Here is a 27,216-nt window from a genome sequence, read left to right on the forward strand (position 1 = left end):
CTCTCTCCGTCACACTCTCACTCTCTCCGCCACACTCTCACTCTCTCCGTCACTCTCTCACTCTCTCCGTCACACTCTCACTCTCTCCGTCACACTCTCACTCTCTCCGTCACACTCCAATTCCAATTTTCCAATTCAAATGCTTTATTGGCATGAAAGTTTACAGAGAACCATATTGCCAAAGCTTACATAGCAAAAAGGTACAGTTTTCCAACATTCTGTAGGTGTCAATCGATTTGACATTTGTTGGTTACATACAATATTACTTTTAAACAATATTAATTTTAAACAGTCTTTGTACTTCATTTGGTACGCTCAATATTAATTTTAAACAGTCTTAATTTTAAACAGTCCTCAGGTTGTGACATGTTGTTACATATTTGGCCCCAAGGTATGGTCTGTCTCCTTCTCCTAGGACTAATCTCAATTTTGACAGGTCATCCAATTCCTTGAAATCTGGGGTTGTTTGGCTTAGCTTGTTGAATAATATGTTTCTTGATGTGTTGAATTTTTCGCATTTTAGGAGGAAATGCATCTCTGTTTCAACCTCGCCGGCCAGACATTGATCGCATATTCTATTCTCTCTAGGCTGCCAGGATTTCTTGTATCTGCCTTTTTCAATTTCCAGTTGGTGGTCGCTTAGTCTGTACCTGGTGAGGGTCTGTCTCTGTTTTGTGTCTCTGATGGTCGTGAGGTAGTCTGCCAGTTTATATTCTCTTTTTAGGGCCCGGTAACATTCTAATCTGCTTTGGCTTTCGGTTATTTTGTTCCAATGTTCCAGGTAGGTTTCTTTGCATTTTTTAATGATTTGGTTCACTCGGATTGGTGTTTGGACGGCTGTGTTGGTCTGGGGCTGGTCAGGGTCCGGCTGAGTACTTAGTTTCAGTAGCAGCTGACTCAGGGGACTCTTTTCTGGGTTTAGCTCTTGGGTCTGAAAGGCTTTGAAATGAAGGGTGTCTGGGGAGCTAGATTTGAGGTGATTTAGGAAGTTTAGTGCTCGTTTTTGGATGTTTATTATCAGTGGGTATCTGCCTAGTTCGGCTCTGCATGCATTTGTTGGCGTTTTTCTTTGGGTGCGAAGGATGCTTCGGCAGAATTCTGCATGTAGGGCTTCTATTGTGTGTTTTTCCCATTTAGTGTAGCTTTGGTGATTTAGCGGGCCCCATACTTCACTACCGTACAGTGCAATGGGCAGGATTATGCTGTCAAATATTTTGAGCCAGATTTTGATTGGGATTTGGATGTTGTAGAATTTTCTTTTTATTGCATATAGGGCTCTTCGTGCTTTTTCTTTTAGTGCATTCACTGCTATGCTGAAGCTCCCTGATGCTGTAATAGTTAGACCAAGGTAGGTGTAGCTCATAGTGTGTCCTATAGTGGTATCACTGAGGGTAAACTGGTCTTTGTTTTCCTGACATCTGGGCCTTTTTTGAAAAATCATGATGTTGGTTTTCTTTAGATTTACTGTTAGAGCCCAATTTTGGCAGTATTTGTCGAGTAGGTCTAGTTGTTGCTGTAATCCCTGTTCTGTGGGAGACAGCAGAACCAGGTCGTCCGCATAGAACAGGGATTTCACTTCTCCATCCAGGAGACGGAGACCTGGTGACTCGCTTTGCTCCAGCATGTCTGCTAATTCATTTATGTATATGTTGAACAGGGTCGGGCTCAAATTGCAGCCCTGCCGGACGCCTCTTCTCTGGGTGAAGAAATCGGTGCGTTTGTCTCCAATTTTGACCCTCTCTCTCTCTCCCCGTTACACTCTCTCTCTCTCTCCGTCACACTCTCTCTCTCTCCGTCACACTCTCTCTCTCTCCGTCACACACTCTCTCTCTCCGTCACACTCTCTCTCTCTCCGTCACACTCTCTCTCTCTCCGTCACACTCTCTCTCTCTCCGTCACACTCCCTCTCTCTCCCTCACACTCTCTCTCTCCGTCACACTCTCTCTCTCTCCGTCACACTCTCTCTCTCTCCGTCACACTCTCTCTCTCTCCGTCACACTCTCTCTCTCTCCGTCACACTCTCTCTCTCTCCGCCACACTCTCTCTCTCTCCGTCACACTCTCTCTCCGTCACTCTCTCTCTCTCTCCGTCACACTCTCTCTCTCTCCGCCACACTCTCTCTCTCTCCGTCACACTCTCTCTCTCTCCGTCACACTCTCTCTCTCTCCGTCACACTCTCTCTCTCTCCGCCACACTCTCTCTCTCTCCGTCACACTCTCTCTCTCTCCGTCACACTCTCTCTCTCCGTCACACTCTCACTCTCTCCGCCACACTCTCTCTCTCTCCGTCACACTCTCTCTCTCTCCGTCACACTCTCTCTCTCTCCCCGTCACACTCTCTCTCTCTCCGTCACACTCTCTCTCTCTCCGTCACACTCTCTCTCTCTCCGTCACACTCTCTCTCTCTCCGTCACACTCTCTCTCTCTCCGTCACACTCTCTCTCTCCATCACACTCTCTCTCTCTCCGTCACACTCTCTCTCTCTCCGTCACACTCCCACTCTCTCTCTCTCTCTGTCACACTTTCCAGTTGTGTAAATGGTAGGTGATTAGTGATACGACGCACAAGTTGCTCACTCTGGCTGCAGCCTTCCTTTCAGTAACGCTGTGCGGTTGTGGAATATACTCACAGGTTGCCCAGACTCTCCATCGTCTCCCTTCTCACCAGCAGTTCCATCCAGACCCTACATTGGAACAGAACATCATGGTCACTGCTGCTTCACCACTCGTATCAAGGACAAATCATTCCCCTTAATTACTGGACATGTTAATTTAGCTCTAGTTAACGAGTTTGCGTAACCTTTCTCTGATCATAGAATCATAGAAAGTTACAGCACAGAAGGTGGCCATTTCGGCCCATCGTGTCCACGTCGGCCAACAAAGATCTATCCAGCCTAATCCCACTTCTAGATAATTTAACTGATTCAGGTTCCCACAGCATTTAAGTAACTACAAAGAATTGCAGTCAGGCGCTTAAACTGCGCGACTCCTCAGCAAATTAAACTCTTTTGTGCAACTGGAAGTTGATGAAGGAATTAATTGGAGAGACTGTGCACAGTGCTCCAAGTGTGGTCTAACCAAGGTATACGGAGTGACTGTGCACAGTGCTCCAAGTGTGGTCTAACCAAGGTATACGGAGTGACTGTGCACAGTGCTGCAAGTGTGGTCTAACCAAGGTATACGGAGAGACTGTGCACAGTGCTCCAAGTGTGGTCTAACCAAGGTATACGGAGAGACTGTGCACAGTGCTCCAAGTGTGGTCTAACCAAGGTATATGGAGAGACTGTGCACAGTGCTCCAAGTGCGGTCAAACCAAGGTATTTGGAGAGACTGTGCACAGTGCTCCAAGTGTGGTCTAACCAAGGTATATGGAGAGACTGTGCACAGTGCTCCAAGTGTGGTCTAACCAAGGTATATGGAGAGACTGTGCACAGTGCTCCAAGTGTGGTCTAACCAAGGTATATGGAGAGACTGTGCACAGTGCTCCAAGTGTAGTCTAACCAAGGTATACGGAGAGAATGTGCACAGTGCTCCAAGTGTGGTCTAACCAAGGTATTTGGAGAGACTGTGCACAGTGCTCCAAGTGTGGTCTAACCAAGGTATATGGAGAGACTGTGCACAGTGCTCCAAGTGTGGTCTAACCAAGGTATATGGAGAGACTGTGCACAGTGCTCCAAGTGTGGTCTAACCAAGGTATATGGAGAGACTGTGCACAGTGCTCCAAGTGTGGTCTAACCAAGGTATACGGAGAGACTGTGCACAGTGCTCCAAGTGTGGTCTAACCAAGGTATATGGAGACAAGAACTGTACACAGTGCTCCAAGTGTGGTCTAACCAAGGTATACGGAGTGACTGTGCACAGTGCTCCAAGTGTGGTCTAACCAAGGTATACGGAGACAAGAACTGTACACAGTGCTCCAAGTGTGGTCTAACCAAGGTATACGGAGTGACTCTGCACAGTGCTGCAAGTGTGGAAGGCAAATGGTATGTTGGCCTTCGTTGCAAGAGGATTTGAGTACAGGAGCAAGGATGTCTTACTACGGTTATACAGGGCCTTGGTGAGACCACACCTGGAGTACTGTGTGCAGTTTTGGTCTCCTTACCTAAGAAAGGAAATTCTTGCCATCGAGGGAGCGCAGCGAAAGTTCACCAGACTGATTCCTGGAATGGCAGGACTGTCGTATGAGGAGAGATTGGGTCGACTAGGCCTGTATTCACTTGAGTTTAGAAGAATGAAAGGGGATCTCATTGAAACGTATAAAATTCTGACAGGGCCAGACAGACTGGATGCAGGGAGGATGTTTCCACTGGCTGGGGGGTCTAGAACGAGGGGTCACAGTCTCAGGATACGGGGTAGGACATTTAGGACTGAGCTGAGGAGAAATTTCCTCACTCAGAGGGTGGTGAACCTGTGGAATTCTCTACCACAGAAGGCTGTGGAGGCCAAGTCACTGAATATATTTAAGAAAGAGATAGATAGATTTCCAGACACAAAAGGCATCAAGGGGTATGGGGAGAGAGCGGGAATATGGTATTGAGATAGAGGATCAGCCATGATTATATCCGCAAACAGCGGAAGGAGCGCACGTCAACCCAAGCACCCCACCCACCCGCCCCTTCAACCACCGTCTGCCCCACCTGTGACAGAGACTGTAGGTTCCGCGTTGGACTCATCAGTCACCTGAGAACTCATTTTTAGTGTGGAAGCAAGTCATCCTCGGTTCCAAGGGACTGCCTAAGAAGAAGAAGGAGTGATCATATTGAATGGTGGAGCAGGTGTGAAGGGCCAAATGGCCTACTCCTGCTCCTATTTTTCTATGTCTAACCAAGGTATAAGGAGACCAGAACTGTGCACAGTGCTCCAAGTGTGGTCTAACCAAGGCTCAATGCAAGTTTAACATCACGTCTCTGTTTTTCCGTTCTATCTCTCTAGAAATGAACCCAGTGCTTGGTTTGCATTTTCTTAATAGACTACAGTGAGCACCTGGCAATACGTAGCTACGATGGGGCGGGAGAGCAAGTGGTCGTACTTACAGGAGTGCCTGCTTCACCGGGAGGTCCAGGATCACCTGGGAAACCGACTGGACCCTAGGACAAGAGAGAGAAATAAATGCATGAACTCCGCCGAGAGACCGGGAATGAAAAACAGTAAACGAGCAAAACCGCTGCCTTTCTGGGAATCTTCTGCATGTGAGTGTGAATGTGTGTGTGAGAGAGTGAGTGTGAGAGTGAGTGTGAGAGTGAGAGTGAGTGTGAGAGTGAGAGTGAGTGTGAGAGAGTGAGTGAGAGAGTGAGTATGTGTGAGAGAGAGTGTGAGAGTGAGTGTGTGAGTGAGTGTGAGAGTGAGTGAGAGTGATTGTGTGAGAGGGTGAGAGAGTGAGTGAGAGAGTGAGTGTGAGTGAGAGTGAGTGTGTGAGAGTGAGTGTGTGAGAGAGTGAGAGTGAGTGTGTGAGTGAGTGTGAGAGTGAGTGTGTGAGAGTGAGAGTGTGAGAGAGTGAGTGAGAGTGTGAGAGAGTGAGTATGTGTGAGAGAGTGTGAGAGTGAGTGTGAGAGTGAGTGTGAGAGTGAGTGTGTGAGAGAGTGAGTAAGGGAGTGTGTGAGTGAGTGTGAGAGTGAGTGTGAGAGTGAGTGTGTGAGAGAGTGAGTGAGAGTGTGTGAGTGAGTGTGAGAGTGAGTGTGTGAGAGAGTGAGTGAGAGAGTGTGTGAGTGAGTGAGAGTGAGTGTGTGAGAGAGTGTGTGAGTGAGTGTGAGAGTGTGTGAGAGACTGTGAGCGTGTGTGTAATTGTGAGGGTGCAAGACTGTGGGCATGTGTTAAACTGTGTGTGTGAGTGAGTGTGAGAGTGAGTGTGAGAGTGAGTGTGAGAGTGAGTGTGTGAGAGAGTGTGTGAGTGAGTGTGAGTGTGAGAGTGTGTGAGAGACTGTGAGCGTGTGTGTAATTGTGAGGGTGCAAGACTGTGGGCATGTGTTAAACTGTGTGTGTGAGTGAGTGTGAGAGTGAGTGTGAGAGTGTGAGTAAGAGAGTGTGAGAGTGAGTGTGTGAGAGAGTATGTGTGAGAGAGTATGTGTGAGAGAGAGTGTGAGTGAGTGTGAGTGAGTGTGAGAGTGAGTGTGAGAGTGAGTGTGAGAGTGAGTGTGAGTGTGTGAGAGTGAGTGTGTGAGAGAGTGAGTGAGAGAGTGAGTGAGAGAGTGAGAGTGTGAGTGAGTATGAGAGTGAGTGTGTGAGAGAGTGAGTGTGAGAGTGAGTGTGTGAGTGAGTGAGTGAGTGAGTGTGAGTGAGTGAATGAGAGTGAGTGAGTGTGTGAGTGAGTGAGAGTGTGTGAGTGAGTGTGAGAGTGAGTGTGAGTGAGTGAGAGTGTGTGAGTGAGTGTGAGAGTGAGTGTGAGAGTGTGAGTGAGTGTGAGTGTGAAAGTGAGCGTGTGAGAGAGTGTGAGAGTGAGTGTGTGAGAGAGTGTGTGAGAGAGTGTGTGAGAGAGTGAGTGTGAGAGAGAGTGTGTGAGTGAGTGTGAGAGTGAGTGTGAGAGTGTGAGTGAGTGAGTGTGAGTGTGAAAGTGAGCGTGTGAGAGAGTGTGAGAGTGAGTGTGAGAGTGAGTGTGTGAGAGAGTGAGTGTGAGAGAGAGTGTGAGAGTGAGTGTGTGAGAGAGTGTGTGTGAGAGTGAGTGTGAGAGTGAGTGTTTGAGAGAGAGAGAGTGTGTGTGAGAGAGAGAGTGAGAGTGAGTGTGTGAGAGAGTGAGTGTGTGTGCGAGAGAGAGTGAGTGTGAGAGCGTGTGTGTGAGAGTGTGTGTGAGAGTGCGCATATGTGAGAGAGCGAATGTGTGTGAGAGAGTGAGTGAGAGTGAGGGAGAGAGAGTGAGGGAGAGAGAGTGAGGGAGAGAGAGTGAGGGAGAGAGAGTGAGGGAGAGAGTGTGAGGGAGAGAGTGTGAGGGAGAGAGGGAGGGAGTGAGGGAGCAAGTGAGGGAGCGACGAATGAGGGAGGGAGTGAAGGAGTGAGTGAGGGAGAGAGAGAGAGGGAGTGAGGGAGAGAGAGAGTGAGGAAGTGAGTGAGGGAGAGAGTGTTGTGGGAGTGAGTGCGGAGGGAGAGAGGGAGAGAGAGTGAGTGAGAGAGTGAGCAAGGGAGAGAGAGAAAGTGAGGGAGTGAGGGACAGAGAAAGAGAGGGAGGGAGGGAGGGGGAGTGAGGGAGGGAGTGGGAGTGAGGGAGAGGGAGGGAGGGGGAGTGAGGGAGGGAGAGGGAGGGAGTGGGAGTGAGAGAGGGAGAGGGAGGGAGGGAGTGGGAGTGAGGGAGTGAGTGGAGGGAGTTCCACGGTCGGACAGGATCCGGTTTCCAGTACCTACCATGCGATACTCTGACCTACCGGATTGCCTTTGGGTCCATCGTCTCCTGGTGGTCCTTTGGGACCAGCAGGACCTGCCGCCCCTGGGGGTCCCGCCTCGCCCTTATCTCCCAGATCGCCTTTAGGGCCCTGCAACAGAGAGACATGCAATAAACTGTGAGCACATTCAACACAGGCATAGGAGCAGGAGGAGACCATTCAGCCCCTCGAGCCTGTTCCACCATTCAATGAGATCGAGGCTGATCTGTATCTAAACCCCATTTACCCGCCTGGGTTCAGTAACCCTTAATGCCCTTACCCAACAAATTTCTCTCAATCTCAATTCTGTAATTTCCAATTGACCCCCAGCCTCAACAGCTCTCTGGGGGAGAGAGTTCCAGATTCCCACCACCCTTTGTGTGAAGAAGTGCTTCCTGACATCACCCCTGAACGGCCGGGCTCTAATTTTAAGGTTCTGCCCCCTTGTTCTGGACTCCCCCCACCAGAGGAAATAGTTTCTCTCTCTCGACCCGATCAACTCCTTTAATCATCTTAAACACCTCGATTAGATCACCCTTTAACTCAGGGGAATACTAGCCCAGTCTGTGCAGCCTGGCCTCAGAATTTAACCCTTTTAGCCCCAGTGTCAGTCTGGTGAATCTGGGCCGCTCCCCCTCCAGGGCCAGTCTATCCTTCCTGAGGGTCGGGGCCCTGAACTGAACGCAGTGTCCAGATGGGGTCTGACCCAGGCTCTGGGCAGCTGGAACATAAAACTGTCAGCGAATGACTGACTCCAAAACTTTCCAAAGTAATTCCTGCCAGTTTGGTTTTTTGCTGTCAGTTGCTTACATCGCTACTCATTTTCCGTAAAGTAAAATAACAGAATCTGTAAGTTAGATAAATTAGTTCAATAATTGTGTCTGACACACACTTCCATTTAAATAAATGCTGTAATAATTGTGGTGGAGAAATCATTTCCATTACGAAAATTGGTCTGATGTAAACTAGTTCATCTTTTTGTTTTATTCATTTACAAACTAATCAAACTTTTTCATTAATTAATTCCTGGGATGTGGGCGTCGCTGGCAAGGCCGGCATTTATTGCCCATCCCTAGTTGCCCCTCGAGAAGGTGGTGGTGAGCCGCCTTCTTGAACTTTGAACCGCTGCAGTCCGTGTGGTGAAGGTGCTCCCACAGTGTTGTTAGGGAGGGAGTTCCAGGATTTTGACCCAGCGACGATGAAGGAACGGCCGATATATTTCCAAGTCAGGATGGTGTGTGACTTGGAGAGGAACTTGGAGGTGGTGGTGTTCCCATGCGCCTGCTGCCCTTGTTCTTCTAGGTGGAAGAGGTCGTGGGTTTGGGAGGTGCTGCCGAAAAAGCCTTGGCAAGTTGCTGCAGTGCATCTTGGAGATGGTACACACTGCAACCACGGTGCGCCGGTGGTGGAGGGAGTGAATATTGTAGTGTATGTACCCGTCTACCTTTAAGGGAACTATTGAATGTAACCGTTCACCTTTAAGAGAACTACTTTAGGTGTGGCACTATTTGTTTGGCTTCTGTATACTGTAATACCGATAGTGACCACACCAGTATATAAGTGTTGTGGCAGGATTGCTGGGGCAGATTCGCCCTGACCTCTGAATAGTAAAGACCTGTTTGTTTGTTACTCCTGAAGTCTGTGTCGTTATTAACTGTACAACCCACAGACTTTACAGTGGCGACGAGTCCGATCGTACCCTGCGGCAAGACTACCAAAGCAAGAAGAGCGTCGAAGAGAGGCAACCGCCCTCGTCGTTCTGCTGGGAGAAAACACGAGGCTGCAGCAGGAGAAAGGTGGAAGACTTTAGCAACAAAAGCTTCCGTCTGCAACAGGCACTGACTACCCTTCTACCACGGTGCGGAGTGAGCCGATCAGAAGTCGGGTTCAACGGCGTCGGGTGACAGCCGGACCGCGATTGGCGGGAAAGATCCGGGCGGCGACGAAGCCGCGGAGCGCTGAAACCGAGCGTGTGGGAGAGGCAGAGCCGAGCAAAGGAGGCTGCGCGAGAGCCAGCCCAGCGGCTGAACTGTTCTCCACCAACGGGGTACCCAGAGCCGGTGGAACCGAACGTGCGGGGGAGAGAGCGGCAGAGCCGAGTAAGGGGAGCTGTGCGAGAGCCAGCCCAGCGGCTGAACCTGTCCGCTGTGGGGAAAGCGTACCCCTTCCACCAGGAAGAAACGCGGAAAGCCGCCATTAGGCGGAGAAGACGACAGAGGCGGGAAACCGCCATTTTCGCGGGAAAACCGCCATTTTAGAAATAAACAGATAATAAATAATACTTAAAGAAATACTGTGCTGCTCCAAGGGAAGGAAGATGCCTAAGCGAGGGAATATTAACGATTTTAATTCTGAGATAGAAGACTGGGCCACGTACGTGGAACGCATCGAGATCTATTGTGAAGCCAACAAAATAGAGGAAGACGACAAGGCGATAACATTGTTAAACTCGATGGGCGCAAAGACATACAGGCTCTTGAAGGATTTACTAGCACCAGCTAAACCGGCGGATCAGTCTTTCGAAGAGATTGTGGCTGTTCTGAAGGACCACTTGAACCCCACACCGTTGATGTTGGCTGAACGATTCAAATTCTATGCAAGAACGCAACGGAAAGACGAAAGCAACGCAGAATACTTGGTCGAACTGCGTAGGCTAGCGAAATACTGCCAGTTCGGAGGGAATCTGACAGAGGCACTGCGAGACAAGTTCGTAGGCGGATTGTCCAAGGAAGGGACGCAAAAGCGCCTACTCGAAGAGAACGACCTTACACTTAACAGGGCTGTCCTTATAGCCGCATCACACGAAGCCGCAGCGAAAGGAACGGCGGAAATGCAACTAAAGGCGGCAGCACTCGGGGTGGACCAAATTACCTCGAGTACAACAAAATGCTATCGTTGTGGGAAGACAACACACGACCAGAATCAATGCTGGTTTAAGAACCAAGAATGTAGGAAATGTGGCAAACTGGGTCACATCGCTAAGGTATGCCGGTCAGGGAAGAAGACCAACAACCAAAGGAAGCCATCACAAGAAAAGTACAACAAGGTATATAAGGGGGCTGAGAAGAGTTCAGACGAACAGAATCCAGACTCACATCCAAACGGCCAGGAGCTGGGTAGTCTGAGTATCCACCATGTGAGTAAGGAAGCTGACCTACAAACTATCTGGGTCATGCTAAAAATAGCTGGAGTCCAAGTGAAAATGGAGTTGGACACTGGATCAGCTGTATCAGTCATAAATCGAAGGGATTACCACCGGCTATTCTCACATATACCCTTAAGAGATACCAAGTTCGTATTGCAGACATACACGGGGCATAAAGTATACCCCATGGGAAAAATAAGAGTCAAGGTGAGAGATAGGGGTAAAGTACACCCAAGAATGAACTTGTACGTACTACCTGAGGGAGGACCACCACTTCTAGGACGGGAGTGGATCAAGAAAATAGACATGGAATGGCACTACCTACAAGCAATGACGAGTGAGGACTCGGTGCAGACAAGCAGCTCAGACTCTGAGCCGGAAGACGATAAGTCCAGCCCACGTATGAAAAACAAGGTTAACATGAACTCACTGACTAAGGTTGGAAAAACGATGGCGTGCATAAAGACAGAGAATTCTGAGTCTGTTCAAGTTACAGACATATGCATTACGGAGGAACACCGGGCTCGAACTCAACGTTATTTCAAAGTACGACAACAATTAGAACAATTAAGTTACCGTCTCGTACAAGAGATGAAAACAATGAAAAAGTTCTATGACACCGAATGGGAGAGTCTGGAAAGACAACAGAACCTGCTGGCTCAAGCAGAGAGCGACCATAGAGCCATCGTGACCAATTACCGATCACATCTCCCTTATGATGTTCAGGAGTTAGAATATTTGCATGATCTAGAGATACAGCATAAAGGCAAACCACGCTACACTGAGGATTTTGTTCTGCAATTGGAGACGGAGCTAGTGCAGGCAAGGTTAAGAGAAGCTGAATCGCAGTGTGCACTTAAAGAGATGCAGAAAAAAATCTTGGACATGGAAAAGAGGAACGCTTCTTTACCTGATGTGAATAATGTGGCCATGTTGCAAGAGGAGCTTATAGGGGCGAAACTGAAAGAAGCTAAGCAAAGGATGTTGGAACTTGAAACACAGAACCAAATCAGCAGTAACCAGCTATGTCGAGCAGAGAAGGAGTGCTATGGTCTACATGAGAAGGTGCAATATCTCTCAGCCCAGAATAAGGGTCTACTCACTCAGTTAAATGAAAGTAAACGGAAAATGGCTGAGATAGACTGCAAGAATAAAGAAGATTTGATGGCAGTGAGACTTCGAGAGGCAGATAGCATAGCAGCCTTGGCTGAACTCCAACAGGAAATTGCGAAAGAAGCAAATGAAGAGGAATCTTCAGGAAGCCGGGATTTTATTCCAGTTCTTCTCTACGACTCCTTACAAGCAGAGTGTGAGAAGTTGAAAGAACAGTATGAACAGGCCCAGGCTACAATTCGGGAGGGGATTAACTCGGCAACCTCCGAAAAGCTAGTTTCAGTAGAAGCATATGAACAACTAAAGGTTGAACATGAGCAAGAAGTCCAAAGGCTGCAGGAAATTCTTGATGAGCTCAAGGCCAAGACAGACTCATCGGTAGAAGTTCCATCCATAGATGAGAATTTAGAGGTGAAAGACATGGCAGAACATGAAAGACAAGATGTCCAAGAACTCATAAAAATATTGAAGGAAACCCAAGTCAAATATGAGGCGGCAATGACCGAGGTTCAACGACTTGAAGAACAAATTCAACTGGGAATCCTTTCAGTGGAAGGAAAGGAAACTGTAAGAAACACAGAGACTGTAAGAATGGGCCCTGAACATGAGCTAGGGAGCATCAAGGCGCAACTTCTTCGAGCGCTTGAAACCAAAGTACAAGAGGAAAGGAAGGTGAAAGCATTGGAGGGAAAGGTGGATGAAATGGAGAAGACTCTGATCCACAGAGTCCCCGTGAAAGAGTTAACGGTCAGCCAACTCCTTCACATGCTGAGAGACAAGACTCCACAATGGGAACACGAGCTTCAGTCTTCAAAGGGAAGGAATTCGGAGCTCCCAAAAGTTACGGAAATAACTGAGGTGGCAACACAGATTTTGTATTACAGTTTACTCTATGAAGAGTTCGTTGAATCACGTCAATGTGAACAGAAGAATGTTGAAACAGCTGCTTCAGTAGAAGGATTAAATAGCCTGATAACGCAATCCCCGATGGAAGGGAAGGTATTGAACTCACGAATGAGGTCAGTAGTGAAGGAATGGCAGACAACCCAGGAAGAGCGGGATGAATATGAATGTTTGAAGAAGTCTTTTCAAGAAAGATGGTTAGGGAAGGAACCACCGTCGGCTAACGTCCAGATGGATAAGAAGGAAGTAGAAGGGCCTCTCACTGGCCTAACTCAGGACGACCCCGAATATTACCATGACCTGTTGAGTGACACTGAATATTACGAGGATCTGGTCTGCTCAGTTTGTGATGAAAACTCCCAAAGTGCTGAAATCCGGATGAAGCACTTAAGGTCTAAGGAACATAGAGAGTTGGTGGCGCTACAGCTGGCAGCCGAGAAAGGAGCTCCGAGAGTTTCAAAAAGGCAGAAAAGAAAAAGAAGAAGCAGAAGATAATAACCGTCTAAAATATTATCACTTCTACCATCTCAGGCGGGACACTACGAAAGGAGCTAAATTAGTTGAAAAACCGGAAATTATCAAGACAGCCAGTTGGTTGTAAAAGTCCGCACTGCTGGTTCAACAGGACGAAAGTTCAAGCTGTTACGTCAAGGAAAAGGCTATGGAGGAGTCACGCCAGCCATGTGAACCGGCTACACCAAAGAGATGCTGTTCGGAACGAGTCAAGATCAGAGACTGAATCTATGAACTGTTCCCCACCGAGATTATATCTGTAAATTGTTTTATATGAAGTTGAAGATATGTATGTTTAACGGGGACTCTGTAAGTAATAAGCTAAAAAGGGAGGATTGTAGTGTATGTACCCGTCTACCTTTAAGGGAACTATTGAATGTAACCGTTCACCTTTAAGAGAACTACTTTAGGTGTGGCACTATTTGTTTGGCTTCTGTATACTGTAATACCGACAGTGACCACACCAGTATATAAGTGTTGTGGCAGGATTGCTGGGGCAGATTCGCCCTGACCTCTGAATAGTAAAGACCTGTTTGTTTGTTACTCCTGAAGTCTGTGTCGTTATTAACTGTACAACCCACAGACTTTACAAATGTCAAATAAAATGTGGCTATTCCTTGATATGAGTGAGTTTGAAGCTTTTAAATTTGTTCTCAGGCTGTGGAGAGACTGGAGAAGCTGGGATTGTTCTCCTTAGAGCAGAGAAGGTGAAGGGGAGATTTAATAGAGGTGTTCAAAATCATGAGGGGTTTTGATCGAGTAAGTAAGGAGAAACTGTTTCCAGTGGCAGGAGGGTCGGTAACCAGAGGACACAGAGTGAAGGTAACTGGCAAAAGAACCAGAGGGGAGATGAGGAGAATGTTTTTACAGCGAGTTGTTGTGATCTGGAACGCGCTGCCTGAAAGGGCGGTGGAAGCAGATTCAATAGTAACTTTCAAAAGGGAATTGGAGAAATACTTGGAGGGAAAGATTTGCAGGGCTCTGGGGAAAGAGCAGGGAGTGGGACTAATTGGAGAGCTCTTTCAAAGAGCCGGCACAGGCACGATGGGCCGAATGGCCTCCTCCTGTGCTGTCTGATTCGACGATCTGTATAATGCTCGCTGCCTGCTATTTAAAAAAGACCGCTGTTCACAGAAGGGTCAAAGGACTGTTACATGAACATATTAACCATCCGCGCACAGTGATTTCCTGATTTACATCTTCCAACCCATTCGTAAACAATCTGCCACATTTTTCAGTGTATGTTCTCATTGTTTTATTCTGGCTCATTCCCCACTAATCGCAGTAAGGGAAAGAACTGTGGAGTGCAAAGGTTGTGGCAGTGGAAACAACTGCCCGGTTCCTGGTGGAATTGCCAACCCGCAGTGCCTCCAGCTCTTGGCGAAGTCCCTACCCCTTGCAGCCATCGGAAGGAATGCATCTTAATTCAGTAACTTAACTGCACTCAAATCATACATAAGATTAACCTGACACATTGAAACGGACAGTTTGTGTAAGTGATATTCTGGCTAAGACCAGGTTATAACTGCTCAATGCTCAGAGAATCAGACAGCACAGGAGGCCATTCGGCCCATCGTGCCTGTGCCAGCTCTGTGAACGAGCTCTCCAATTAGTCCCACTCCCTGCATATTTTTCCCTCATCCCTGGCACCATTCCAGTAAATCCCCTCCGCACCCTCTCCAAGGCCTTGACATCCTTCCTAAAGTGCGGTGCCCAGAATTGGACACAATCCTCCAGCTGGGGCCTCACCAGTGATTTATAAAGGTTCAGCATCACTTCCTTGCTTTTTTACTCTATTCCTCTATTTATGAAGCCAAGAATCCCGTATACTTTTTTAACAGCCTTCAAAACTTGTCCTGCTACAATCAATGATTTGTACACACGCTCTCCCCCAGGTCTCCCTATTCCTTCACCCCTTGTAAATTGTACCCTTTAGTTTACATTGCCTCTCCTCACTCTTCCTACCAAAATGAAACACTTCACACTTCTCTGCATTAAGTTTCATCGGCTATGTGTCTGCCCATTTCACCAGTCTGTCTGTGTCCTCCTGAAGTCTGTTACTATCCTCCTCATCGTTTGTAACATTTCCAAGTTTTGTGTCATCTGCAAACTTTGAAATTGTGCCCCTGTATTTCCAAGTCCAGATCATTAAGGTATATCAGAAAGAGCAGCGGTCCTAGTACCGACCCTTGGGAAACACCACTGTATACTTCCTTCCAGTCCGATAAAGAACCGTTCACCACTACTCTCGGCTTTCTGTCCCTTAGACAATATCATATCCACACACCCACTGTCCCTTTAATCCCAGGGGCTTTCAATGTAGTGACTTAACTGCACTCAAAGTGCACAGAAGATTAACTGACACAATGGAACGGACAGTTTGTGGCTAAGACCAGTGTATAACTCTTCCATTCTCCAACCATCAGAAGCATCCGGCCAATTCAAAATAGAACTAATGGGAAAGAGACTTTGCTGCTGGAAGGGGGAGGTGTGGAAACAGGATAATCATTTCAAACCACTCTGGGTTAGTCAGACTGACAGCTCGTTCCCTTGTTCCTGATTAACTGTAGTGTACATTTCTATGACGAGACAGCAGTGAGTGTGAACAACATTCCACTCAGGAACACTCCGTGCTGCGGTGAGAATGTTCCACTGACGTGCGTAGTAACTCACCGAGCGACCCCTCTCGCCTGGAGGCCCGGGATCACCTGCTTCACCCGTCTCACCCTGGCAACAGAAAACAAAATCAATCAACAACAACACCTTGCATTTATATAGCACCTTTAACCAGTGAAACCTCCCAAGGTGCTTCACAGGAGCGTGAATCAGACACAAACTAACACTGAGCCCCATAAGGAGATATTGGGACAGGTGACCAAAAGCTGGGTCAAAGAGGAAAGTTTTAAGGAGCGTCTTAAAGGAGGAGAGAGAGGTGGAGAGGTTTAGGGAGGGAATTCCAGAGCTTGGGGCCCAGGCAGCTGAAGGCACGGCCACCAATGGTGGAGCGAAGGGAGTAGGGGATGGACAAGAGGCCAGAATTGGAGGAGCGCAGAGATCTCGGAGGGTTGTGGGGTTGGAGGAGGTTACAGAGATAGGGAGTGGGGCGCGGAGACCATGGAGGGATTTGAAAACAAGCATAAGAATTTTGAAATCGAGGCGTTGTTGGACCGGGAGCCAATGTAGGTCAGTGAGCACAGGGGTGATGGGTGAGTGGGGACTGGGTGTGAGTTAGGACACGGGGCAGTGAGCACAGGGGTGATGGGTGAGTGGGGACTGGGTGTGAGTTAGGACACGGGGCAGTGAGCACAGGGGGTGATGGGTGAACGGGACTGGGTGTGAGTTAGGACACGGGGCAGTGAGCGCAGGGGGTGATGGGTGAACGGGACTGGGTGTGAGTTAGGACACGGGGCAGTGAGCACAGGGGGTGATGGGTGAACGGGACTTGGTGTGAGTTAGGACACGGTGCAGTGAGCACAGGGGGTGATGGGTGAACAGGACTTGGTGTGAGTTAGGACACGGGGCAGTGAGCACAGAGGGTGATGGGTGAACGGGACTGGGTGTGAGTTAGGACACAGGGCAGTGAGCAGAGGGGGTGAAGGGTGAACGGGACTGGGTGTGAGTTAAGACACGGGGCAGTGAGCACAGGGGGTGATGGGTGAACGGGACTGGGTGTGAGTTAGGACACAGGGCAGTGAGTACAGGGGTGATGGGTGAACGGGACTGGGTGTGAGTTAGGACACAGGGCAGTGAGTACAGGGGTGATGGGTGAACAGGACTTGGTGTGAGTTAGGACACAGGGCAGTGAGTACAGGGGTGATGGGTGAACAGGACTTGGTGTGAGTTAGGACACGGGGCAGTGAGCACAGGGGTGAGGGGTGAACAGGACTGGGTGTGAGTTAGGACACGGGGCAGTGAGCACAGGGGGTGATGGGTGAACAGGACTGGGTGTGAGTTAGGACACAGGGCAGTGAGTACAGGGGTGATGGGTGAACAGGACTTGGTGTGAGTTAGGACACGGGGCAGTGAGCACAGGGGGTGATGGGTGAACGGGACTGGGTGTGAGTTAGGACACGGGGCAGTGAGCACAGGGGGTGATGGGTGAACGGGACTGGGTGTGAGTTAGGACACGGGGCAGTGAGCACAGGGGGTGATGGGTGAACGGGACTGGGTGTGAGTTAGGACACGGGGCAGTGAGCACAGGGGCGATGGGTGAACGGGACTGGGTGTGAGTTAAGACACGGGGCAGTGAGCACAGGGGGTGATGGGTGAACGGGACTGGGTGTGAGTTAGGACACGGGGCAGTGAGCACAGGGGGTGATGCGTGAACAGGACTTGGTGTGAGTTAGGACACGGGGCAGTGAGCACAGGGGCGATGGGTGAACGGGACTGGGTGTGAGTTAGGACACGGGGCAGTGAGCACAGGGGGTGATGGGTGAACGGGACTGGGTGTGAGTTAGGACACGGGGCAGTGAGCACAGGGGTGATGGGTGAACGGGACTTGGTGTGAGTTAGGACACGGGGCAGTGAGCACAGGGGGTGATGGGTGAATGGGACTGGGTGTGAGTTAGGACACGGGGCAGTGAGCACAGGGGGTGATGGGTGAATGGGACTGGGTGTGAGTTAGGACACGGGGCACTGAGCACAGGGGGTGATGGGTGAATGGGACTGGGTGTGAGTTAGGACGCGGGGCAGTGAGCACAGGGGCTGATGGGTGAACGGGACTTGGTGCGAGTTAGGACACGGGGCAGTGAGCACAGGGGGTGATGGGTGAACGGGACTTGGTGCGAGTTAGGACACGGGGCAGTAAGCACAGGGGTGATGGGTGAGGGGACTGGGTGCGACTTAGGACACGGGGCAGTGAGCACAGGGGGTGATGGGTGAACAGGACTTGGTGCGAGTTAGGACACGGGGGTGATGGGTGAACGGGACTGGGTGTGAGTTAGGACACGGGGCAGTGAGCACAGGGGGTGATAGGTGAACGGGACTGGGTGCGAGTTAGGACACGGGGCAGTGAGCACAGTGGGTGATGGGTGAACGGGACTGGGTGTGAGTTAGGACACGGGGCAGTGAGCACAGGGGGTGATAGGTGAACGAGACTGGGTGCGAGTTAGGACACGGGGCAGTGAGCACAGTGGGTGATGGGTGAACGGGACTGGGTGTGAGTTAGGACACGGGGCAGCGAGCACAGGGGTGATGGGTGAACGGGACTGGGTGCGAGTTAGGACACGGGGCAGCGAGCACAGGGGGTGATGAGTGAACAGGATTTGGTGCGAGTTAGGACACGGGGCAGTGAGCACAGGGGGTGATGGGTGAACGAGACTGGGTGCGAGTTAGGACACGGGGCGGTGAGCACAGTGGGTGATGGGTGAACGGGACTGGGTGTGAGTTAGGACACGGGGCAGCGAGCACAGGGGTGATGGGTGAACGGGACTGGGTGCGAGTTAGGACACGGGGCAGCAAGCACAGGGGGTGATGAGTGAACAGGATTTGGTGCGAGTTAGGACACGGGGCAGTGAGCACAGGGGGTGATGGGTGAACGAGACTGGGTGCGAGTTAGGACACGGGGCGGTGAGCACAGTGGGTGATGGGTGAACGGGACTGGGTGTGAGTTAGGACACGGGGCAGCGAGCACAGGGGTGATGGGTGAACGGGACTGGGTGCGAGTTAGGACACGGGGCAGCGAGCACAGGGGGTGATGGGTGAACGGGACTTGGTGCGAGTTAGGACACGGGGCTGATGGGTGAACGGGACTGGGTGTGAGTTAGGACAAAGGGCAGTGAGCACAGGGGGTGATGGGTGAACGGGACTGGGTGAGAGTTAGGACACGGGGCAGGGAGCACGGGGGTGATAGGTGAACAGGACTGGGTGTGAGTTAGGACACGGGGCAGCGAGCACAGGGGGTGATGGGTGAACGGGACTGGGTGTGAGTTAGGACACGGGGGGGTGATGGGTGAACGGGACTTGGTGTGAGTTAGGACACGGGGCAGTGAGCACAGGGGGTGATGGGTGAATGGGACTGGGTGCGAGTTAGGATACGGGGCAGTGAGCACAGGGGGTGATGGGTGAACGGGACTGGGTGCGAGTTAGGACACGGGGCAGTGAGGGGTGAGGGGACTGGGTGTGAGTTAGGACACGGGGCGGTGAGGGGACTGGGTGTGAGTTAGGACACGGGGCAGTGAGGGGTGAGGTGACTGGGTGTGAGTTAGGACACGGGGCAGTGAGGGGTGAGGGAACTGGGTGTTAGTTAGGACATGGGGCAGTGAGGGGTGAGGTGACTGGGTGTGAGTTAGGACACGGGGCAGTGAGGGGTGAGGGGACTGGGTGCGAGTTAGGACACGGGGCAGTGAGGGGTGTGAGTTAGGACACGGGGGGGTGAGTCCTGGATGAGGCGAAGTTTACAGAGGCTGGAAGGTGTGAAGCTGGCCAGGAGAACGATGGAGTATTTTAAAGAAACAAAGTTAAAAAGATAATCTTAAGCGTGTGCAAATAACATTTCTAATCTCATGATGCTGCACTGCTCACAGAGAAAGCACCACTTGAAGGAAGGAGGATTTCCCTTTCTCCCCTGATTCTTCAACATACACCGATAATGGAGTTATTGACCAATCACATCGGTCAATCTCGATCAATGAGTCTAACAGACCCAGACATGAGGTGAGCTAAACCCCAGTGGGGGAGAGCTTTGGGAACCAGAGGTTGTTCTCACCTGTTCCTCCCGAGCTCGCTACACTCACCACACCTCACGTCCAATGACATAGAATGTACAACTGGATCAGGTGATGCAGAAACGCGAGGATTGTCGGGTAGGAGGGGTGTGGGAAAGGTATAAACACTGGGCATTAGGACAGATACTTCGGGATTTGATTAAGGTTTGATCAGCCTGTTGACTGAGCTCAAAGTTGTAACCTGTTTGGATGCACCGGCTAAAACTCGCAGGGTCTTGTCGTAAGTGCTGCTGGGACGCGAATTATTGTTAATAATAATTCTTATTGTATAGCTTTATAAATCTGTGAATACTGTGAGGAGTAAATTATACACAAGGTTCACCCCATGCTCCAGTAACTCAGCTCCCTATCCGCATTGCTTGCAGGAATGATTGTGGTGGCCCTCTGTGATGCAAGGAGCGATTCTAATCCTGCTCCCTCCCTGTCTACCCTCTCTATAGGGCGCGTTCCACTGCTGATGTCCATCATTCATTGGTCAGAATGCAATTGCATTCGGTCTGAATGATCTCAGAACTAAACCGAGTCTAATCTGGGATTGATAAGAGTGGGATCGAGAGCTGGTGCAGTTAGTTAACACTGTCCACTGATGTACCATGTGTTCTGGTCTCCCCCACAAGTGGAAACATTTTCTCTATGTCTACCCTTTCAAACACTTCCATAATCTTAAAGACCTCTATCGGGTCACCCCTTAGTCTTCTCTTTTCTAGAGAAAAGAGCCCCACTCTGTTCAATCTTTCCTGATAGTTATAACCTCCCAGTTCTGGTATCATCCGTGTGAATCTGTTCTTGCACCTTCTCCAGTGCCTCTATATCCTTTTTGTAATATGGAGGCCAGAACTGTGCACAGTGCTCCAAGTGTGGTCTAACCAAGGTATATGGAGAGACTGTGCACAGTGCTCCAAGTGTGGTCTAACCAAGGTATATGGAGAGACTGTGCACAGTGCTCCAAGTGTGGTCTAACCAAGGTATATGGAGAGACTGTGCACAGTGCTCCAAGTGTGGTCTAACCAAGGTATATGGAGAGACTGTGCACAGTGCTCCAAGTGTGGTCTAACCAAGGTATATGGAGAGACTGTGCACAGTGCTCCAAGTGTGGTCTAACCAAGGTATTTGGAGAGACTGTGCACAGTGCTCCAAGTGTGGTCTAACCAAGGTATAAGGAGAGACTGTGCACAGTGCTCCAAGTGTGGTCTAACCAAGGTATATGGAGAGACTGTGCACAGTGCTCCAAGTGTGGTCTAACCAAGGTATATGGAGAGACTGTGCACAGTGCTCCAAGTGTGGTCTAACCAAGGTATATGGAGAGACTGTGCACAGTGCTCCAAGTGTGGTCTAACCAAGGTATAAGGAGAGACTGTGCACAGTGCTCCAAGTGTGGTCTAACCAAGGTATATGGAGAGACTGTGCACAGTGCTCCAAGTGTGGTCTAACCAAGGTATAAGGAGAGACTGTGCACAGTGCTCCAAGTGTGGTCTAACCAAGGTATACGGAGAGACTGTGCACAGTGCTCCAAGTGTGGTCTAACCAAGGTATATGGAGAGACTGTGCACAGTGCTCCAAGTGTGGTCTAACCAAGGTATAAGGAGAGACTGTGCACAGTGCTCCAAGTGTGGTCTAACCAAGGTATATGGAGAGACTGTGCACAGTGCTCCAAGTGTGGTCTAACCAAGGTATATGGAGAGACTGTGCACAGTGCTCCAAGTGTGGTCTCACCAAGGTATATGGAGAGACTGTGCACAGTGCTCCAAGTGTGGTCTAACCAAGGTATACGGATAGACAGTGCACAGTGCTCCAAGTGTGGTCTAACCAAGGTATACGGAGAGACTGTGCACAGTGCTCCAAGTGTGGTCTAACCAAGGTATACGGAGAGACTGTGCACAGTGCTCCAAGTGTGGTCTAACCAAGGTATACGGAGAGACTGTGCACAGTGCTCCAAGTGTGGTCTAACCAAGGTTCGATACAAGTTTAACATCACTTCTCTGCTTTTCAATTCTATCCCTCTAGAAATGAACCCCAGTGCTTGTTTATTTATGGCCTTATTAACCTATGCCGCTACCTTTAGTGATTTTTGAACCCGTACCCCCTCTTTGTTTTGGGAGAGGATCTCTGGTGGTGAGTGTGATGAGTGTGGATGGGGATTTAATGATCTGTTATCCCCACTATTTCAGTTGTGTGTTTGTAAAAGACTTTAAGCTATAGTGAAGGCAAAGATAGAAAGGGCGAAAGGTCGGGCACTTTCCGATCAGCGTATCTCACCTTCTCACCGCCACCACCAGGCGAGCCAATGGCACCCGACGGGCCTTGAGCCCCCTGAAAAACAGATAGCGAATTTGAAGAATTAAATGGGAAGGTTTATCAAAGACAAAGCATGAACGTTACATTTGATTTGTACTTACATCAGCTCCGCTGGGGCCCTGAGGTCCTCGCGGGCCTGGTGGTCCAGGAGGTCCCTGCGTGAAAGAAGATCATTGATGACATTATTACTCAGATTCTGTTGCAGTAACTAATGACCTGAGATTGGAATCGAATAAAGAGTTTCTATAGTTACCGTGTCACTCAACTATGTCTCATGCATGGGCGCCAAATAGAGAATGCCGGGATCCTGGAGGACAAGCCAATCAGAGAGGGAGGGGAATGCTGGGATACTGGAGGACAAGCCAATCGGAGATGGAGGGGAATGCTGGGATACTGGAGGACAAGCCAATCGGAGATGGAGGAGAATGCTGGGATACTGGAGGACAAGCCAATCAGAGATGGAGGGGAATGCTGGGATACTGGAGGACAAGCCAATCGGAGATGCCAGGGGAATGCTGGGATACTGGAGGACAAGCCAATCGGTGATGCCAGGGGAATGCTGGGATACTGGAGGACCCCAGGATGCGAGCCGATTGGCTGAGAGCAAAGTTTGGTCACATTCTGACCCTGGGGTCAGTAGCCGATTGGCCGAGAGCAGAGTTCAGTCACTCTCCGACCCTGGGGTCAGTAGCCGATTGGCTGAGAGCAGAGTTCGGTCACTCTCTGACCCCGGGGTCAGCAGCCGATTGGCCGAGAGCAGAGATCGGTCACTCTCTGACCCCGGGGTCAGTAGCCGATTGGACGAGAGCAGAGATCGGTAACTCTCTGACCCCGGGGTCAGTAGCCGATTGGCCGAGAGCAAAGTTCAGTCACTCTCTGACCCTGGGATGGGACATTAAGATTATGGTGAGCTGCATTTTACTTTACCGAGCACTGAGAGAGGTCAGGGAGTTAGATTCATTAGATTCAGGTTTTCTGAAAGCTTCTAGTTTCAATGAGTAAAGCTTACTTACCATGGCACCAACATCACCGGTTTCTCCCTTCTCACCTGGGGGCCCTGGGAGACCCTAAAACCATTTGGAAAAAAAGGGGAAAAATGGAGAGAAAACAGAGCGTTATTAATTGCTGCATAGATTAAAGAACGCCTCGCCCTCAGAGCAACACACAATCTGAAAACACATGAATTTCAGGAGAGAACAGAACGGGTCCAGGCAATGCAAAAACCCCTCGTGTCCAAAATAAACCCACTTAAATCACACCTCACAGCCCAGGAGGAGGCCATTCGGCCCATCGTGCCTGTGCCGGCTCTTTGAAAGAGCTCTCCAATTAGTCCCACTCCCTGCTCTTTCCCCACAGCCCTGCAAATTATTCCTTTTCAAGTATTTCTCCAATTGCCTTTTGAAAGTTCCGATTGAATCTGCTTCCACCGCCCTTTCAGGCAGCGCATTCCAGATCACAACAACTCGCTGTAAAAACATTCTCCTCATCTCCCCTCTGGTTCTTTTGCCAATTCCCTTCACTCTGTGTCCTCTGGTTACCGACCCTCCTGCCACTGGAAACAGTTTCTCCTTACTTACCCTATCAAAATCCCTCATGATTTTGAACACTTCTATTAAATCTTCCCTTAACCTTCTCTGCTCGAAGGAGAACAATCCCAGCTTCTCCAGTCTCTCCACATAACTGAAGTCCCTCATCCCTGGAACCATTCTGGTAAATCCGCTCTGCGCCCTCTCCAAGGCCTTGACATCCTTCCTAAAGTGCGGTGCCCAGAATTGGCCACAACAAACCAGAGATTTATAAATCTGATGAATTCTCTGTCGCTCAGATCATAAATAACCACACAAGGAATCACAGCGACCAAACAGACATGGCAGGAGAAAGATTCTCTTGAAAGCTGCCCCATCGAGAGCAATGAATGTCGTAACGTTGTGTGATTGCTGGGGATTGTTGCTGGGAGCAGGAGGGGTGATGGATGAAACGAGTGTTCTGGCCTCTTCCTGATTATATCCATCCACAGTAATGAAGTCAGACATATTAGTGCAGATTGCTGATAGCACCAAGACGCGCACTGATTGTGACTTGATTTGTAACAGCGTCTCCCGACAAGAGAAAGGATTTGGAGCCCAATCTCGTTTGCAAAGGTTTAATTAACCTTGGTTACTGACCCAGCAAATTACAGACAGCGCCTCGCTTCTGACTTCATCTCCAAGCTTATTACCAAATGCTTTTCAATTTATTAAAATAGAAGGAAAAACAAATCAAAGATCAATACTAATGAATTCATTGATTAACTGCAGGTTTGTCAGCACTTTGCTCGGAACACACTAACACTAATCATAGAATCACAGAATCTCACAGCACAGGAGGAGGCCATTCGGCCCATCGTGCCTGTGCCGGCTCTCTGAACAACCTCTCCGGTTAGTCCCACTCCCCTCGCTCTTGCCCCACAGCCCTGCAAAACTTTCCTTTTCAAGTGTTTCTCCAATTCCCTTTTGAAAGTTCCGATTGAATCTGCTTCCACCGCCCTTTCAGGCAGCACATTTCAGATCACAAATACTCGCTGTAAAAACACTCATCTCCCCTCTGGTTCTTTTGCCCTTCAATCTGTGTCCTCTGGTTACCGACCATTGTTCCCTCCCCTTTTGCACAATATCTTTCCCAGTGTCAGCAGCTTGGGGAGCAGCCTGCGCAGGACCCCCCGAAACCGCACCTTAGGGGGACCAGCGTCCCTGACCCTCCACTACTGGCGGAGCAGCCTGCGCGAGACCCCCCGAAACCGCACCTTAGCGGGACCAGTATCCCCGACCCTCCGCCACGGGGGGAGCAGCCTGCACGAGACCCCCCGAAACCACACCGTAGGGGGACCAGTGTCCCCGACCCTCTGCCACTGGGGAGCAGCCGGTGCGAGACCCCCCGAAACCGCACCTTAGGGGGACCAGTGTCCCCGACCCTCTGCCACTGGGGAGCAGCCGGTGCGAGACCCCCCGAAACCGCACCTTAAGGAGAGGAGTGTCCCCGACCCTCTGCCACTGGGGGAGCAGCCTGCGCGGGACCCCCCCCCAAAACCGCACCTTAGGGGGACCAGTGTCCCGACCCTCCACCACTGGGGAGCAGCCGGTGCGGGACCCCCCCCAAAACCGCACCTTAGGGGGACCAGTGTCCCGACCCTCCGCCACTGGGGAGCAGCCGGTGCGAGACCCCCCGAAACCGCACCTTAGGGGGACCAGTGTCCCCGACCCTCTGCCACTGGGGAGCAGCCGGTGCGAGACCCCCCGAAACCGCACCTTAGGGGGACCAGTGTCCCCGACCCTCTGCCACTGGGGAGCAGCCGGTGCGAGACCCCCCGAAACCGCACCTTAAGGAGAGGAGTGTCCCCGACCCTCTGCCACTGGGGGAGCAGCCTGCGCGGGACCCCCCCCAAAACCGCACCTTAGGGGGACCAGTGTCCCGACCCTCCGCCACTGGGGAGCAGCCGGTGCGGGACCCCCCCCAAAACCGCACCTTAGGGGGACCAGTGTCCCGACCCTCCGCCACTGGGGAGCAGCCGGTGCGAGACCCCCCGAAACCGCACCTTAGGGGGACCAGTGTCCCCGACCCTCTGCCACTGGGGAGCAGCCGGTGCGAGACCCCCCGAAACCGCACCTTAGGGGGACCAGTGTCCCCGACCCTCTGCCACTGGGGAGCAGCCGGTGCGAGACCCCCCGAAACCGCACCTTAGGGGGACCAGTATCCCCGACCCTCTGCCACTGGGGGAGCAGCCTGCGCGGGACCCCCCCCCAAAACTGCACCTTAGGGGGACCAGTGTCCCCGACCCTCTGCCACTGGGGAGCAGCCGGTGCGAGACCCCCCGAAACCGCACCTTAAGGAGAGGAGTGTCCCCGGCCCTCTGCCACTGGGGGAGCAGCCTGCGCGGGACCCCCCCCAAAACCGCACCTTAGGGGGACCAGTGTCCCGACCCTCCGCCACTGGGGAGCAGCCGGTGCGGGACCCCCCCCAAAACCGCACCTTAGGGGGACCAGTGTCCCGACCCTCCGCCACTGGGGAGCAGCCGGTGCGAGACCCCCCGAAACCGCACCTTAGGGGGACCAGTGTCCCCGACCCTCTGCCACTGGGGAGCAGCCGGTGCGAGACCCCCCGAAACCGCACCTTAGGGGGACCAGTGTCCCGACCCTCTGCCACTGGGGAGCAGCCGGTGCGAGGCCCCCCGAAACCGCACCTTAAGGAGAGGAGTGTCCCCGACCCTCTGCCACTGGGGGAGCAGCCTGCGCGAGACCCCCCGAAACCGCACCTTAGGGGGACCAGTGTCCCCGACCCTCTGCCACTGGGGAGCAGCCGGTGCGAGACCCCCCGAAACCGCACCTTAGGGGGACCAGTGTCCCCGACCCTCTGCCACTGGGGAGCAGCCGGTGCGAGACCCCCCGAAACCGCACCTTAAGGAGAGGAGTGTCCCCGACCCTCTGCCACTGGGGGAGCAGCCTGCGCGAGACCCCCCGAAACCGCACCTTAGGGGGACCAGTGTCCCCGACCCTCTGCCACTGGGGGAGCAGCCTGCGCGGGACCCCCCGAAACCGCACCTTAAGGAGAGGAGTGTCCCCGACCCTCTGCCACTGGGGGAGCAGCCTGCGCGAGACCCCCCGAAACCGCACCTTAGGGGGACCAGTGTCCCCGACCCTCTGCCACTGGGGGAGCAGCCGGTGTGAGACCCCCCGAAACCGCACCTTCGCGGGACCAGTGTCCCCGACCCTCCACTACTGGGGGAGCAGCCTGCGCGGGACCCCCCGAAACCGCACCTTAGGGGGACCAGTGTCCCGACCCTCCGCCACTGGAAACAGTTTCTCCTTATTTCTGAACATCTCTATTAAATCTCCCCTTAACCTTAACCTTCTCGGCGCTGACCAACATTAATAAAACAGACAGGCCCAGAACTTCGGGTCTCCACGGGTGAGTACGCACGGGGTACTCACCTGTAAGCCCAATGGAAGTGCCGGTTTCGTGCAGACACTGCGCATGCGCGGGAAACCAGCACTTCCGTTCCCCTGAAAGAAGGGGTTCAGAGGTCGAACGCGTGCGCCGGAGAGGCAGCGCGTGCGCATCGAACTTAGGGTTTTTTTTTCAGGTTTCTCCAGGAGGGTAAGTCTCCAGCAGTTACACTTTTAAAAAGCAGTCGCAAGGCCTGCT

The 27,216-nt window shown here is 51.3% G+C and overlaps 1 protein-coding gene across 1 annotated transcript in view; it reads right to left on the reverse strand.

Annotated features, from left to right (window-relative positions):
- LOC147122437 (collagen alpha-1(XI) chain-like) overlaps positions 1-27,216 on the reverse strand; it is a 745,903-nt gene that overhangs the window by 117,720 nt on the left and 600,967 nt on the right. Inside the window, exons 49-55 of the mRNA XM_085983595.1 lie at positions 23,052-23,105; positions 22,140-22,193; positions 22,000-22,053; positions 15,692-15,745; positions 7,348-7,455; positions 5,032-5,085; positions 2,629-2,682 (exon numbers count right to left, since the gene is read on the reverse strand). Of these exons, the coding sequence (XP_085839721.1) occupies positions 2,629-2,682; positions 5,032-5,085; positions 7,348-7,455; positions 15,692-15,745; positions 22,000-22,053; positions 22,140-22,193; positions 23,052-23,105 (432 nt within the window). The remainder of the gene's footprint in view (positions 1-2,628; positions 2,683-5,031; positions 5,086-7,347; positions 7,456-15,691; positions 15,746-21,999; positions 22,054-22,139; positions 22,194-23,051; positions 23,106-27,216) is intronic.

This window comes from Somniosus microcephalus, chromosome 3 (genome assembly GCF_052327205.1).
Source record: "Somniosus microcephalus isolate GS21.2 chromosome 3, FLI_Smic_1.0, whole genome shotgun sequence".
Lineage (NCBI taxonomy): Eukaryota > Metazoa > Chordata > Chondrichthyes > Squaliformes > Somniosidae > Somniosus > Somniosus microcephalus.